Genomic DNA, 17,492 nt, shown 5'->3' on the forward strand with positions numbered 1-17,492 from the left:
TGTCTAGTTGTCTCACCCCCTTTGCCCCCCGCCCCTCCGAGTATTTCTGGGAGCTGCTCACAAGAGCGCACGCCCCGAGCCAGCCTTCCCGGTTGTGAGAGCCAGAAGCTGGGAGGAGGAGAGGAGGCAGCACCGCCCCTCTTAGATTCTCTGAGGTATGAGTGCAAACTGCTCACAAGTTGTTTTCTCAGCTTATATAGCTAACGGTGTTTTTAAGAGGTAAGGTTTACAGTCTTCTATATATAATATTAAAGATATATTTCCTTATGAAATAAACATCGATATTTTTCTTAAATCAGAAAACTGAACAACAATCCAAATATAATTCTGTAGAAAACCAAAGTTCAATCCAGCAATAAAGTGCTCAGTATCAACAAGTAGGTGCACAAACTTACATGTTATTAGGTGATTATGATGAAAAGACTTTCAGGTTTGGCAAAGATGAGTAATCCATTGTGGCTGACGCACCAAATCATCTTGTGAAGATACGACTCTATAATTTATATAAAGGTTATTATTATGTTGAATAAATCTCTGATCGAGACAAAAATGTATACAATACTCTCATATGAAAAAATGAACATTACACGTGTTTGTAGTGCAGTTACAGGCCGCGCAAAGACCTATCCAAGGATGTAGTTGTGGTTAAACTCGCCTACGCTCGGATCATACATTTTAATGGCGCAAACTCAAACGTGCATCATACTCAGAAATAATCACTGACTGTTGATTCCCTTTTTTTCAAACCTACATCGTCGGCTGCACTTTGTAAATTAAACGTTTCAACAGAAAATTGATGCTAGACCCACAGTGCAACAATCTCCAGGCTACACGCTGCAAGAGAACAAAAGAAGGCCTGATTCTAAACAAGAAACGATACAATCTTGTCAACAGGATATTTCATGTTCCTGCACTGTAGAGGCTTCACTTTGTTTTGACAAACAACTGATTGATTGCACATTTATTTTAGACCAATGACATTTGGAGATGGCAACATGAACAGTTTGGCCCTTTTTCAAAAACATTCAAAACTAATTTGGGATTTAACTTCCCGCACATGTAGCTCACCTATAAATGCTTAATGTGACTTTTCTGTCCAGATGTTTTGGAGCAATGGTGAGCAAGAAACACACCAAAACAAAAGTTCAGTCAGTGATCTCTCCAGGGCGCAGCGCGCCAAAGTCTCATCAGGCGGTCACTGTAGCGAGAAGTGGTCGTTTAAGGTCACTGCTGTCTCACAGATGAGCAGCAAACTACATGTGAGGAAATATACAGAGTTAAGACGGGTTTAATCTTTTTTTATCCCGGCCTACATGACCTACTCACGAATATATTAAACCGCGAAATTATCTAAGGTGTTAACGTTTCAGGTTTTACGCACAAAAGTTCCCATTAAAAGCATTAAAAGAATCCAGCAGGCTGTATTCTGTAATGACGCATATGTAAAAATGATGCTGTTAACTCTTCAACTAAACGTGAAACGGCAGCTTAGGGCCAGTCCTGAGAGCCAGATGCCCTTTAGAGACACTGTTGTGACACAAAGATGAAACCAGCATGAGCACTATCTGAGACTTAGAAGAGAAGAAGTATCTTTCTTTCTTTATCAGTCCTGTGAGAAAAGTTCAGCAGAAAAACCAAGAGTTTACAGCTTCATGTCGTCATTTTGGCTCAGCTAGAAATCATAGTTAACATGTGGTTTCAATGTAATCCAAGTTTTTGTTTTCAATTGAAAGGTATTTAACTTTTATATATTTATGTAGGTTACGAGTTCTTGAATGATGTTTTAAATATTAAACTGTGTCATGGGACATCTGGCGTGTCACTTACAGTTTTGGGGATGTTTTTCTAGGAAAAATAAAACGAAACTTTACCCTAACGAAACATCAATATAACTTTATAATATTTGAAAAAGGAAATTACATGTGTATCTGTGCGATTATGGTGTGTTAGTGCAGAGCATTTCCAAAGTCCTTTATATTGTCATACTGTGGATGTTGCACCAGTTTTTATAAGGAGTGCCGACCTGATAGGACTGTTGATAATGAAAGTTTTGGATTGTTTTTTGGACATATCTCGGTTTAAAACTAAATCAAAACGGCACAATGACAAATACGTCGCCGCCCAGCAGAATATTTCTGTGAAAGCTAAGATTTGTAGTTTTAAACGTATAACTTTGTGTTGAAGCAATGAGTTTTCCAGCAGCTTGTTTTGAATAAAATCCTTTGTTTGAACGAAAATCTTTCTACACATGTCAAACATGTTCTGTGTGGAAACAGTAACCACTTACCAACACCGATGGTTGAAATAAACCAGTTCTCCGAACAACCATAATTATGTCCCTTAAATTTATAAGTTGTGGTGCACTAGTACACAAAGAAAAATATTCACTCTGCAGGGGCCATCTCGGGCTCGACTGCTTCTGTTGTATGTGAACTTCATAACGTTTTGTTTAGCAAAAGATTACTGTCATCAGTGTTGATTATTATTATTATTTTATTGTGAAATTCATTGCTTTTCAGTTAGGGATACCCACACATGCTATATTGTGTAAATGTATTATAAAAACTGGGCACTTAAATAATAACTTAATTGTAGAATCGTGTATGGGAACATCCGATATTTGACAAGTAAGAGCCGATTATAATAAATGATTAATTTGATAGACGCTTTAATTATAGTAGAAAGTCCTACAGGGGTTTGAAGGGAAATAAGTTTAGACTGACACGCAGAAATGTTCTGTAAGGCATCATGAGTGGTCTTCGTCGGGAAATTAAATATATCGACTTTCTTTAAGTTTTATTTGTCCTCCTCTTTTGTGTTTCACTTATTATTATTAGCAGCGACAAAGTTTATATATCGACAGAAATATTGTGAAATGTGAGGGAAGGTGCAGATTTTATTTCGTCATTTTTTTTAAAGTCAGATTTTCAAACTTTTTTTTTTTTAAATCGGCAAACAAATTGTCCGATGAAGAGTTATCTGATATGTTCAAATGGGATGGATCGGGACAAAAATTAAAGCAGGCTAATGTTGATTTCACTGGTGGTCCTCTGGATCCGGATTGTTCTGTTCTTGTGCGTAAAGTCTTTTTCCTCTCTGAATGTTGCTGTGGATGTGTGTTTGATGGAGAGCAGAGAGGGTGTTTAAGTGTTTAAGACTTGGCACGACGCTGTTCTCACCTTCAGTTTCATACCTCGTAAATCCGACGGACTGTCGAGCTGTGCTTCACTCTATATTCCAGAGCAGCTGATCAATGTGCGGTAAATTATAATGATAATCATAACAATTATTATTATTTTAACAATCGCAATAATAACAATTAGAGTAATAACCTATTTTCCTGTTGGGGCTTTATTGTGGTTGTGATAAAAAAATACTTTTACTGACTTTGTTTTAGTGAAATAATATTTTAACTTCTTAATATTAACATTTCCTCTTCATTTATGGCAGTCCTATAAACAGGTCGGTCTGTATATGGAATATATCCAATGAGTTTTATGTGTGAGCATTCTTTTAAAGCTGCAGGATCAACATGACTTTTTCTAAAAATGTGTTGAGAGATTACAACATGTTCTTTTAGTTCAGTTCAAATTTTGAGAATAAAACATATTTTATGACAAAGAAATAAATCCAAACACACACACACACACACATTATCCCGTGTATTACGTTAGTTTGAAGTCTGCTGAGCTGGCATATACGATTCAGAACAGGCTGCACTGAAGCAGGGGATAATGCTGCCATCTAGTGGAGACACCAAAACGGCAAAAATAATAATGCCTCTTGTCAGATGTGTAATATTTGAGTCTCGCAATCTAATGTTGTCTTTGCTCCTTAAAACTCTACCATAGACGACCTGAATGTTGTGTGTGGTGAGCCTTTAAATAGTGGATTTCTCTTTAGTCAAATGTTTTGCTTTGATATTAGTCTAATATTTAGCCTGTTAATGGTTTTCTGTGCTGTTTGAGACCGTGTGTATCACATGAATCATTCATGATTGGGCATTTCCTGACATCTATTTTTAGAAAGCGGCAGAAAGCAAGTAAGACAGGCCTACGTCACGGTCTGTCATGTATATTTAAGGACTCTGGTGCCCCCCTGCTCTCTCTCTGTAACATACCCATCCTCCTCTTCATGGATATGGCCACCCAGCTGCTCCATCTATCCCATCCGCACACCACGTGACCCACTTCTCCTGTGTCCTTCAGTAGTTCATTCAGCATGATGGCTGCGGATGCTGCTGATGCTCTATGCAGCATCCTGCATCCGCACCGGTTCTCTCTCCTCTTTCTCACCGTCACCCTCTCCTCTCTGCCGGCCCCGACAGCAGCGCTGCTCGGCGTCCGGCCAGAAGACACCCAGAGCGGGGAGCTGTCCGTGCAGGATGGGATACTGAAGGCGACCGAAGGGACCCGCTTCATGCTCCGGGTTTACTACTCCGCATCCTCCGCTACAGAGCATCCCAACAACCTGAACATCAGCGGCAGACCTGATGCAGCTCCGTGGATCGCGTTTATAGAGGAACCAGGTGGGGACAGCGGGGACGCGGAGATGCGGCTGCGGTCAAGAGGGAATCCGTGCGAAGAGGAGAGTGCCCGGAGCTCTGACATTGAGCTTCTGGGCTCTTTTAGATCCACCTCAAGTCAAAACTCAGTTTTGGTGGAGCTGCTTGCTAAAGACCTGCGCAGAGGTGAGGTGATCAAATACTACTCCATGTGCGCGTTCGATGGAGTCAAATGGGAACATTTCAGCACCAAAGACTTCTGGCTGGCGGTGGTGGAGAGACCTCCAGAGACAGATGTTTGGCTCCAGGCGGGTGTCTCTGTGCTCTTGCTGGGGCTGTCTGCGCTCTGCAGCGGTCTGAACATCAGCATGCTGGCTCTGGACCCCGTAGAGCTGCGTGTCCTCCAGAACAGTGGGACAGAGAAGGAGCAGAAATACGCACGGAAAATAGAATCAGTGCGTAAACACGGAAACTACATCCTGTGCACTGTGGTGCTGGGCAACGTGCTCACAAATACGTGCTTTGTGGTGTGGATGTGCCAGATTTTAGGAATGACTCTCCTCTCCACTGCCTCGTGTACTCTGGGGATATTTTTTATTGGCGAGATTTTACCTCACTCCGTGGCGTCCAGGCACAGTCTCGCCATCGCCTCCAAGACACTCTGCGCGACCCGCCTGCTGATGCTGGCGTTTTTCCCCATCGCTTACCCAGTCTCCAAGATTCTAGACATCATGCTGCACCAAGAGATCAGCAGCTTTTACACGAGAGAGAAGTTGGTGGCCATGCTGCGCGTCACAGACCCGTACCACGACCTCGTCAAAGAGGAGCTCAACATTATCCAAGGAGCTCTGGAGTTGAGGACCAAGACCGTAGAGGACGTGCTGACCCCGCTGTCAGACTGCTACATGTTGTCCTCGGACGCTGTGCTGGACTTCTGCACCATGTCTGACGTGATGCAGAGCGGTTTCACCCGGATCCCGGTCTATGAGAATGATAGGTCTAACATTGTGGACATCCTGTTTGTCAAAGACTTGGCCTTTGTGGATCCTGACGACTGCACTCCTCTGAAAACAATAACTCAGTTTTACAAGCATCCCATGCACTGCGTGTTCAATGACACCAAGCTGGATGTGATGCTGGAAGAATTTAAAAGAGGTAATATCCAGAACTTATAAGTGACTTATGAGTGTGCAAGGCGCCATATGCATTTGTTAGAAAAGTCTTAAGACTGCCTCCTGCCACCTAGCAGCAAAATGTTCTTTGAAGTGACTGTGCACTTAAAAACGAAATTTTCAGTGCAGAAGTAAGTGTATACATCAGTCCATTGGCTCACAGTGGGCCTGCCAGTAAAGCCCTTTGATCCCCAGAGCAGTGAGAGCCATATGTGAAATCTGATCCAGTGTCACACAGTGAGTGTGGTTCAGCCAGAGGTTAGAGGCTACCAAGAACCAGAATGGAGTTATCTTAAAAATGTATGTAGTAAAACTTATTTTCCCATGACAACAACAATGTGAACTTTATCTGCCCCCACCACCCCTGCTTGTTTCCCCTCTACTATATTATGCCATGTGTATCAGTTATCAGATGCACACTTTAATGTAATGTTGAAATGTTTAAAGAGGAATTTAGCAAGAGCGGAAGCATTTGCCTTCACTGGAACGAGCAGAGGCAATGCATATAATCTCAGTATCTCTCTCTCTCTCTGACTCACACCTCTTTTGTCTGATAACCATCACTGCTGATAAGTGCATTCACTGTATTACAGCACTCACAGTCTCTCATACACATGCACTGATAGCATCTCTTCACTGCTGAGCAAAAGTGTGTCGCCACTCTCTGGGGAGTCTCGATGATAACATTGACTATGATTGTGAATCAATGTTCTGTAGCCAACTCCTCCAATTGCTCCCCTGACAGTGTCACAAGGTGAAATGCAGACGTATGCAAGGCTACTGGAGCAACTGTTATGTAAGGATTTCATTGACACTGGCTTATGTTGTGGGTTTAGATGTATAAATCTGTTTCATTGAGAAAGAGAGCTCAACAGATGTTGGTCAGAGGCAGCAGTTCTCCAATCAGAATGTGGAAGGGGACAAGGGGGTGACTTTGGCAGGATCATAAATTAGATTGCCACTTACAGGTCAGGAGGTCCACAGATTTATTTTGTTCAAGATTATGGAGGATAGCTTTGGTCCGACACAAATGATCCATGGGCTCAAGTCTGAACCTGTGTCAGTTACCAGATTGTGTGTTTAAAATAAAGCCCAGTGAAAAGGTGAAGTTCACCTTTGGATTGTTTGCGTGCAGCTAATTGTCAGCCTGCGGTGACTTTGAAGCTTCTTGCACTCTGTAGGTCGTTGCCACCCAGTCCTGCAGAGCAACCATGAAAAATTCAGCTCCAACCTTTCCCTTCCTCATTCGCCTCCTTCCCTTACATGGATTAAAGGCTCCTGCTGTTTCAGGAAGCCTGGCTGGAAGCTGTGAGGATGTCTCACTGAGAAGGGTGATGATGGGCTGGGGTGAGGCCTGTGTGAGAGGAGAGGATGGAAATGTCATCAGTAATGGGGACTGCAAACATACTGTACAGTGGAAAAAACCATGCACACAAAAATCATGTTTTAGCTATAGCAAGCTATGCTCTTCATGCATAGATGCTTTCATGGCATGAAAGTTTAATGAGTGACACACACACTGCTGTAAATCTTTATATTAACTGCAGTGAGAAAATGTATTTAGGTCTTTTTAGGTAAATGTAGCAATAACACACCATTTTGTAAAAGTACAGTAAGTATTATGACCCTTTCAGTGTTACATTATCACATTGTAATAAACTGATCATATGTCTTATATGTAAAATATTCACCTGAACAGAAACTAGTAACAATGGGAGCAAAATACTGCACAAGTATATGAAGATATACAGTATTTACGTAAATATATTTAATTACTTTCCACCACTGCATGCAATTCTGCCAAAAAACAAACAAACGTTTTAATACACAAAATAGCCATTATGTTTGAAATAATTGTATCTATGTGTGTATATGTGCAGAGATATAAACAATGCATTATTTCCTTCCATAGTTCTGTATGGCTGTAATGTTTGCAGAAAACACAGATAGCAGATTGCACATAATGCACAATCATATGCAAACACGATCTAAAATAACACATGGAGTTATAAACATAGACTGGAGGAGCACGGGAAACTGGCAGAGCAGAAACATTTGCAAAAGGGGCATCCATGGTAGACCCAGTTTCGCCTTGAGCATGTGTGTCTGTGTCTGTGAGTAAATGTGTGTGTGAGTGTGTGTGTCGTTCTGCAAGATTATTATGTAACATATGAATGATGTAATGCGGTGCCCGGGCACGTCAGCAGCTGATGGCAAAATCCACCTCTGACTCACCTGAGCTTTTCAGACAAGCTGAGCTGAGTGCCGAGTAGAACCTCAACATCTCAGCCAATCTCGCCCAGCCAGAGTCTCATGTTTGGAGACGGCTGCCTGCCTGTCAGTCATTCAGGATTTTTTTTTTTTTCTTGTTGCAATGGATTAAAGCATTTGATCCATTTTATCCCTTGGCAGTGATCCCCTAAATCAGCCCATCTCATATGAGCCACTGTTTTTGTTCGAAGGGAGGTTGGAGACTGTTTATGTGCTTCTGGTGAAAGCTTTGAGTCCTAAGTGACATCACAAATTTGATTAGATAACTTATTTGGCCACCAAACGGATTTATTTGTTGATGTAAGATGCACCATAGCAGTGATGACGACATTAAGTTTAATAGTTTCGTAAAATCTTTGTGTTTTTGGTGGGTTGAAAATGAAGAAACACCCCCCTGTTTTTGTCTCATTGTGATGTACAGGTTTGGTGGCACTTTAACTTCTTGTCACATTTGATTTATTGTCTCATCCCGGAGATGCTGTCGGCGAGCTGTGTCATTGTATCTAGCGGGCATGTCATGTTCAGCCTAACATTCACTGAGTGGGAAGGCTGGGTCAGCTCATGTGATGTGTAAAATGTGTATGTGCGTGTTGTGCATGGTGTGTATTTAAGTGTGTGTTTACAGGGTTGGCAGCAGGATGGGCAGCTTCATCAGTAGACACAGTCAGCCCCAGACTGATTGCGTAATTTCAGTGTTTATGTAAGGGCCAAGTCTTCCAAACTGTCAAAGTGTCTCCAGACTAATCCCTCAAAGCCCACTTGTCTTCTCGTAGAGTCACACACACACGCACACAAACATGAGGGCCGTCCTGACATTGAAATCATATTTAATCATATTCAAAAGAGAGGTCTTTCCTGTGTTCATGGTCTCTCAGCCACAGTTGGTATTTTAATGCCGATTTTCATCTTGGCTGCACAGATCTAGTTGGAGGCTTGTGTTATTTTTATCCTGTGACGTTGCCTCCCATCCCATTACATGAGATTTTTTTTCAAGCCTAAACTCACATTTGGAAAACATTTTAACTCACCCTTTTTTTCCCCTCTCTGATGAATACAGGTAAATCCCACCTGGCTGTGGTGCAGAGGGTGAACAGCGAAGGGGAGGGAGACCCCTTCTATGAAGTGATGGGCATCGTCACCCTGGAGGATGTCATCGAGGAGATCATCAAGTCTGAGATTGTGGACGAGACGGACCTGTATAGTACGTATGATGCATAAACACACTTATTATGAAACTGCATTTTCAATGTCACTGTTGCATTAGTTGTGAATCAATTTTATTATATTTCAGCTTCCACGCTCAATAGATTTTCTCAGTTTGCTGACAGAGTTTGTTTAACTCTGTGGTCCACAACATCATTAGAAAATGCTCAATTTGTCTACATATACAATATTGCGGAACTGCAATAGTGGAAGTATCATTTCTGCACTGATAGTACATTGCAATTTATTTTCGTCCGCCATCTCCTCTCATTATTTTCTAATTAGACTATTGATTACACCTTCTCTCCCCTGTTGTTTGCTGCTCCTTGCTGATACATAATTAAATAATGTGAATAAATGGCCCACACTAACAGATAATCGCCATAATCCGCTCATCTTTAATTGACTGGAAAGACTCTCCACAGAGAGACATTCAAATGCCAAACACTCTTCACTTCATATGTAATCTAATCTAATCTAATCTAATTTCTTTGCTCGCTGAATTTTGCTGTTTGCATCACACAGTTATAGAAAAATGACACGTTATTACACGTTTCCTACAAAAACTCCTGCGCCCAGAAGAAATGAACATAACATTTTGAAGTGTGCTACAATTGTAATTACATGCAGAGTGTGCAAAGCAGCCTCTGCCATGGGTGCACTTGTGTGGGTGCTCATGAACTCTGGGTTTTTTGTGTGTCTGCTTGTGCATAATTATATGTGTGTGTGTATATATAGCACAGGGGAGCTAATCTCTCCAGACTTAGCACTTCAGGCATTTATAGCGCCAACTGTTCCTGCTGCAGCTACGATGTACTTAATGGAATATAATATATTTAATATATCTGAAGAGGATGAGCTAATTAATAAATCAGAGGTGTGTTTAGCTTGAGCTATCTGCAGCTGTATATAAACTTACTAAAAGAAATTGTGTCTATAAATCTGTAGTGTTTGTTTGCATCAACTGATGGAGCCAGTGGCACCTCAAAGTACTTATGTGGAATTATTTAACAATACATTTATGTCCCTCAGCTGGTATCAGAGCATAAATACATTTTAAATCTGCACTGTATACTGTGCACTTTATATGATTTTCAATCTGTGTGTTTATAGCTGATAATCGAAACAAAAGGCGAGTATCCAACCATGAGAGGAAACAGCAGGATTTCTCTATCTTCAAACTGGAAGAAAATGAGTTGAAAGTGAAGATCTCGCCCCAATTGTTGCTGGCAACACATCGCTTCTTGGCTACAGGTAGCACTGTATGTGTGTTTCTGCATGTGTGCGTGGACTATATGCAGAGTATTTGTGAGTGTGCACAGTGGTCGGAGGATAAAACAAGGATAAGGACATGTGACAGGGAAGATTGTGTTCTTACCTTGACTCTTGCTTTGCTGTGTATGTGTGTCTATACGCGTTTATTCTTGTAGAGGTGGAACCTTTCAGGCCGTGTCACCTGTCAGAGAAGATCTTGCTGCGTCTCATTAAACATCCCAGCGTTGTGCAGGAACTCAAGTTCACTCCCAAGAACAAGTACGCCCCTCAACACTATCTCTTCCAGAGAAACAAACCTGTCGACTACTTTGTCCTCATTCTGCAGGTAAATCCCAAACTCTGCTGCTGAGTTTTAAGCCTTCACTTATTGTGAATAATACTAAGAATGAATTCTCTGCATAATATTTTTGAATTGACAGTTTTTTCCAGGCATGCGAGGCTCCATTATATGAGTAATCAATTCATTGTCACACCATTAGCACAGAGCTCACATCTAATACATGTAAATGGATGTGTTGACATTGCAGGGACGGGTGGAGGTAGAGATAGGAAAGGAAGCTCTCCGGTTTGAAAATGGAGCATTTTCCTATTATGGCATGCCAGCACTCATCCCACCACTGCCTGTTGGTAAGTAAGTGCACGCACACATGAAGCAATGTAGATCAATATTTAGGGGGAAATCAGAATGAGGGTGACGGTGGTGATAATGATGACAACGACAGGGAGAATTCAGCAATGATAATCAAAAAATGAGTGCAGTGCCGGTGGTGGTCTGTACAGTGTCAGCCTGCAAGAGCAGCAGCAGCAGCAGCAGCCGTGGGAAGTAAGTAATTAAAAGAAGTGATTTCAGAGAATTTCCCACTGGAATGACCTGCACAGGATTATATGAAATCCAGCTAAGACTGCAGAGCCAGCCTAAAAGCCTGTCTCTCACTGACTCTCTCTCTGTTTCTTGTGGCGGTTGTGTGCATGTTTTGCATGTGTGATGTTCAGGGTGAGCTTAAAACAATTTGGAAGAAACCGGTTAAGAAATACCCTCTTTTTCTTACGACAACACAGAATCCACTTGCTCTCTGAGTCATGCATTTGTTGCCACTCAGCAAGGCAACGCTCCACTCAGAACTACGCAGAATATAGGAGAATGAAAAGGGACCTGCATAGCAACACTCACACAAAGTACTTTTATATCTAACACCATCAATCATCCTTCAAAAGCATGTTATATAAAGAGAGCTGCTGTTACTGAAATGGTCTGCTCTCTTATAGCTTATTCAAAGGTAAGTAGAAAGATGAAAGCATCTTTGAATGTATGCCACCATACAGACTGAAATTATATAGTTAGGAGTTGGCCTTGATTATGGTCAGTGGTTTGAAAATCATCATTCGATGAACTGAAAATACTGATTCTAACAACACACACTGAAATAAAGACAACAGTTAGCTACAATGCAAGTCCATTAAAACAAATTAAGCATGATACCATAGAGAGCATGTCAGAAACACAATAATTTTCCTTAATTACTGAAAACTGTATGTAATTGCATGCAACTATAGTCAAAGTACAAATACAGATGAGCTTGCATTAGTGCACACTGAGGTTTACTCCATGTGCTGAATATAGAAACTGAAAAAAATCTGTAATAGTATTTTGATAGATTTGGGTGTGTGACCTCTTTTTGTACTTTCTCATAACCGTCTTTGACCCAGTAGCGGTGATGTATGTATGAAATACACAATTAAATGTGTTTTCTTCCTCTGTTCTGTTCAGGTCAGAGGTATAGTTCCCGGGCCAGTGGTCTCAACCAATCAGATTTATTACTGAGTGGAGGCAGTGTGGGTCAGCTCGCTACAGGAGGAGGGGTCTACTTACCAGACTACTCAGTCCGACAGCTCACAGACCTGCAGATCATCAAGGTTACAAACAAAAATGCCTGCACACACAACACAGAAACATGTCGAATAAAAACAACAACCGCTGTTATTATAAACTCAATTAAATGCATCATTTCCTGGTGAATAAATTGGGAGCACAAGCAAGCATCTGAACTTTTATGCTCCCTCCATTCAATCTTCAAAATACCAGAAAATGCAAACTCTTCCTCTGCTGCAGCGTTTGCCTTTGATATGTCTTAATCCCTGATTCTGACTGAACACAGACATCCTGTCTCTCGCTCTCCCCTCCATACTCCCTCCTTCCTTTAATCACTGCGGATAATTGAGCTCCATTTCAACCATGAATATTTTAGCCTTAAATGATGAATGTGCCCTCTTTAACCCTAACCTCTCCTCAACTTCCTCCCATATAGTCCATGTTCCCTCATGTCCACCTTCACTGGGGTTAGATAGATAGACGCATAAAGGTGGCCGTACATGCTGATGTTGATACGTGCTTTCTATGTGCAAACAGATCACCAAGAACCACTACCAGAATGCCCTAATGGCCACCAGAATGGACAGCTCCCCCCAGACACCAGACCCAGTGGATCCTGATGCTAAAGGAAGACCTCCGGTCCCAGAGGCCCGCTCACACAGCATCGCCCTCCCTCTCACACACACACATACTCGACTGGGGCTGGCTCGCCTTGCACATCTCCATCCCCATGGTGGCCTTCGCAACACCTCCCAGCTCAATGAAAGAAACCGTATCGTCCGTAAGTAGAGTCTGCGCTTTGTGACAACATGTCAGCTATACAGATGTTGCTATAGTGAGTTGGTTTAAGTGTTATTAGTCACAATTAATTTGGTCACAGATGATTAATGTACTGCAATATTGATAGTCAATTAATTGTTTAAGTGATTTCTTTCAAGCAAATATGCCAAACATCATTTCAAACCCCTTTAAAATGTGACAATTTATCTCAACTGGAAAAATATATTTGGAAAATTGGATTAATTAATCCAGTTAATGTAGTGTAGATAAAGAAGAGCTGCTAACTGTATGATTACAGTGTTGTGTGACAGAAGAGTACATTTGTGAAAACACAAATATCAGCTATCAACAGCCTTAATTATGAGCATCTTTCATCAAAGATACATTTCTGTCTTATTTTGTAGCCCCACATGTCTGTCTCACATGTGGGATGAAAATCTTTTAGCACCTAACATCACCATCTATTTTTAATTCCCTCCTTCCTCCTTAGCTTAATACTTGGTTTCCTCCTTAAGTATGATATCCTCCTGCTCGCTTCTATTTACATGCATCTCTACGATGATTCTGTGTTTGCACTTATTCTTAGAGCAACACAAAATCCTTCAAATATAAATGATGATCCGGCTCCATAACGCTCAATATGAACATCACGAACCATCAGACTGGTAGAGACTTCTTTTGAAGAGGGAAAAACAGGATGTTCAAAGGATAAAAAAAAATACTGATTAGAGTGCTTTGTGGGGTAAGGGCCAAAAAAACTCTCTGGCGGCAGCCATGCAGGATTAATTTAACTATCTGATTTTTCACTATTTTATCAGTAAGGTGGAACACACATAGTGACTCACTGACATAACTGGTGCAAACGTGGCATAGAGCAATCTGTACTGGTTTCAAAGCTTAAAGGATTCCCTACATACCATCTGTCTTACGCTGTGTGTAACACGACACACAGTTTGCGTGTGAAAAATTATTGGACAGATGGTCCACTTATATACCACCAGTTTTTATCTTCAGTCACAATACCGCAGATTTCACCAATTATGTCCCTCCTACTGGTTGTAGCTCGTCTTTAGTTTGGCTGCCATGGTCATGACATACAAATTAAAAAAAGTTCTCTACCTCCCTCTACAGGCAGAGCTACAGACCAGCTGCTGTTATTTGCAGTTGACTTAGGGCTGATTGGTCTAATTATGTCCTCACAGGCAGTAAATCTGATGGGCAGAGGAGTCCCAACGATACGGTGTTCCTACGCATGGATGAGATTCCCTATATTCACGAGGACAGGACGGAAAATTATGGAGAAGATGGTGAGTGCTACTCCTGGAAACAAGCTCATTCTGATCCCATTGTACTCTTACGAATGTACAGCTTTTGTCACCATCATGTAGGATGTATATCTACATATCACTGAAGGTCTATGGGTTATTATGCTCTCTCTACTCCACCTGTCATTTCTGCAGTATCTCCTTAATCTTACTCTCATCTCTTGATCTTCCTCCTTCAGATGTGCCAACAGAATCTCATCTGTCCACCTCTCCCTTCATCAGCTCTCTGTCTCTGTCCGGCTCTGAGGACAACATTGGAAAGAAGCTATTGCGTAAACTGAGTGAGTGAGCCTATTTGTCACCGACACCGGTTTGACAGCACACCCACACATACCGTCAGATGTGCGCAAACTTTTCTGTCAGACGCACGAACAGTGTCGGGTGTATCTTAGCAACAGGTGATGTGTTGTGTCCCTGGCTGCAACCTACTCCTTCCTGCAGAGCACGTTCCCCAGATGCAGCTGTCCCTGTTGGCTCAGATACAATATGACACATTTACTTATTTATTCGTGATGTTATTTCAGTTTAAAAACAATATATGGAAGTTGCTTTTGGTAGAAGACAGTAGCTCTAGTTTCAGGCGTCAATGACTCACATGAATGTTCAGCATGTTTTCCTCTGTTTCTAGGCAACAAGAGGAGGAAAAAGTCCCGGGACGGAGAAAAGAGTTTGGAAGAAGGTTCAGACCAACTGCCAGTGCTAAGCTAGCACAATGACACCTTCTTCCTGTTTATAACTCACTGGTTTCCCTTACTGAACAACCACCCATTCATAGCCTGCCTCCATGCTCCAACACAACTCCCAAAGGAGACCGAGCTATCTTATCTGTTGTAGCCACCACTAATACTCAGGTCCCCACTGGCACACTCTGTCCCACCTCTGCCTGACTCTCCACCCTAAAGGGATTGCTGACTACAAGTGGGACGGGTCTGAAAAAACAACATAGTATTGGATTTATCCAGCCTTAAACTGGACTGTATGGATCTCAGCAGGTTTTCATCACGTTTTGTAGTAAACAAGGCAAACCTTGTATATGTTTTACTTTTTATAGTAGCTCTATACATAATGTTGACATTTAATCATGCTGTAAGCCATAATGTGTTACTGAGTTAATACCAACCTCTGCCTGTACTTCACGTGGGCTCTACACAATCTCTCAACAATGTTCTTAGATAATATCGGAACCAGATCAAACCTTTTACTTGATCGAACAATTTATACAAACATATTTATGATTTATTTGTTATTACAAAGCAGTTCCCACATACTGAAAATGTTGTTTGCACAAGGAACTGTCCTAATGTTGCCATAAGGGTGCCACCTACTGCCAACACAACCTGAAACACTAGCCATCAGCTAACAAAAACAATTAACCAGACAAGAGCACAATTTTTACAGAATTATGAAAAAGCCATGACTGCTTATTGTATACAATGACCCTTTCAGCAACTCTAGAGGGGTATGCACAATTCTGAAGATGCCCGTGGTAGAAATAACGCGATTTTTTTACCTGATTTTTATACGGAAGTGTTCTGACTTACCAAAAGTAATTTGAATACAGCAATATAAGTCATCTAACATACTGTAAGCGGCTTGAATTCATCACCACACAGCCACATACAGTAAATGCATCCTTCCTGTGTAGATGCATGTGTCTTACATACAGTCTGTTTGGTATGTCACTTCACTTCTCTCTGCGTATGTAGCTGTATGGACACAATTTTAATGTTTCTATCAAAAGCACTGTCACTCATTCACCTTTTCTCTTGATATTTTTAAAAAAATCATTAGCTTGTTGTTTGATTGCTTTCAGTAGAACGAATAGGAGCGCTTAATTTCATCAATTTCAACCTCATCATAATAGCTCCTTTTCTATGTACAGTTCATCTGTCACAGGATTAGTCACTAAAGCTGCATTCACCAATTAAATATAAGCTATGGGTTTACAGGGTTTTGGATCTTTGGGGTCTAGTATTCTTAAAGAAAAAAAGTAGTTGCTACTTGCATGTTTGTTTACGCCGCTTTTGCTGCTTTTAAGAATTATGCTCTGTAGAAAGCCCTTTGCTTTAGCATGCTTTAGGGAAAGGGATGCATGAAAAGGATGATACAAATAGAGGAATACCCACAGAGGTGCAGTGTGTAAGTGACTGTAGATTTTATGAGCCAGCATCCTGAAGTTTTAACTGTTAATGTTGAGGGGGGAAAAAAGCGATAAGTACGATGAATGGAACAAAGCACTGTTGCTCAAAAGGACTTCAGAAAGGGTCAGAAGTCACTCTATCTACTGAAGAGGGCACTGGAGGCCATATAATGCTGCTCACTGAGGGAGATTTTTAAGCCATTGTTCTAGAAATGATCTATTACTGCAATAATGAAATCATGATTTAATCCTTTTTTTTTAGTGGCAGCTGCAGCTCAGGTCGGACTAAGCTGATCTGCATTGCAAAATCTTGGCAGGTGCACTGCCCGACAGAACAGAGAGAACGAGATATGAAAGAGGAAAGCTATGTGACGCACACTGACGTCAAGCCACCGCCTCCCTTCAAACACACACGCGCGCGCACACATACAAGCGCACACACAGTGGTGTTTGGGGACACTGAGTGAAATAATTCATTCTGCCTGGTAAGGCCATGGAAGTACAAAGGATAGTGCACTGCTAAGCTATTCACATTGAACTCTTTACGTACACATAACACGCAAGGGGGAAGTCTTTTGATCTGACAACTGACAGAGCAAGAGGATTTGTGTGAATCAGCAACGCTTTCAGCTGAAGGCTTGGAGAGATTTTTCAGTTGGTTAACACCGATTTATATTTGTAAGGATTGGTATCCTGTTTATTTGTGGTACAAAAAGCAATGTTACATTTTGTAATGTAAGATTCAGATGATTATATAAGTCACCCAAAGATATCAAGAGACAGAACAGATTATTTAAACAGGGGATAATTTAATTATTAATAAACTGACTGAACTATTGACTCTTGTGTTCTTTGTTTTGTTTCCACCATTTATATAAGTATAATGTTCTTTTTCCTTGTCACTCACTTTAGTATATTCGTAAAGGCTGTTGCATAAATCATAAATTCCAAC

The 17,492-nt window shown here is 41.2% G+C and overlaps 1 protein-coding gene across 1 annotated transcript; it reads left to right on the forward strand.

The window, feature by feature from the left end:
* Positions 1-4,136: 4,136 nt before the first annotated feature.
* Positions 4,137-17,380, forward strand: cnnm1 (cyclin and CBS domain divalent metal cation transport mediator 1). Its single transcript, XM_010744583.3, has 10 exons — positions 4,137-5,659; positions 9,005-9,148; positions 10,264-10,404; positions 10,581-10,750; positions 10,953-11,052; positions 12,194-12,339; positions 12,833-13,076; positions 14,278-14,382; positions 14,580-14,681; positions 15,029-17,380. The coding sequence occupies exons 1-10, from the start codon at positions 4,222-4,224 to the stop codon at positions 15,106-15,108; spliced, it is 2,670 nt and encodes an 889-aa protein (XP_010742885.2). The 5' UTR covers positions 4,137-4,221; the 3' UTR covers positions 15,109-17,380.
* The last annotated feature ends 112 nt before the right edge of the window (positions 17,381-17,492 follow it).

This window comes from Larimichthys crocea, chromosome III (assembly GCF_000972845.2).
Source record: "Larimichthys crocea isolate SSNF chromosome III, L_crocea_2.0, whole genome shotgun sequence".
Taxonomy (NCBI): domain Eukaryota; kingdom Metazoa; phylum Chordata; class Actinopteri; family Sciaenidae; genus Larimichthys; species Larimichthys crocea.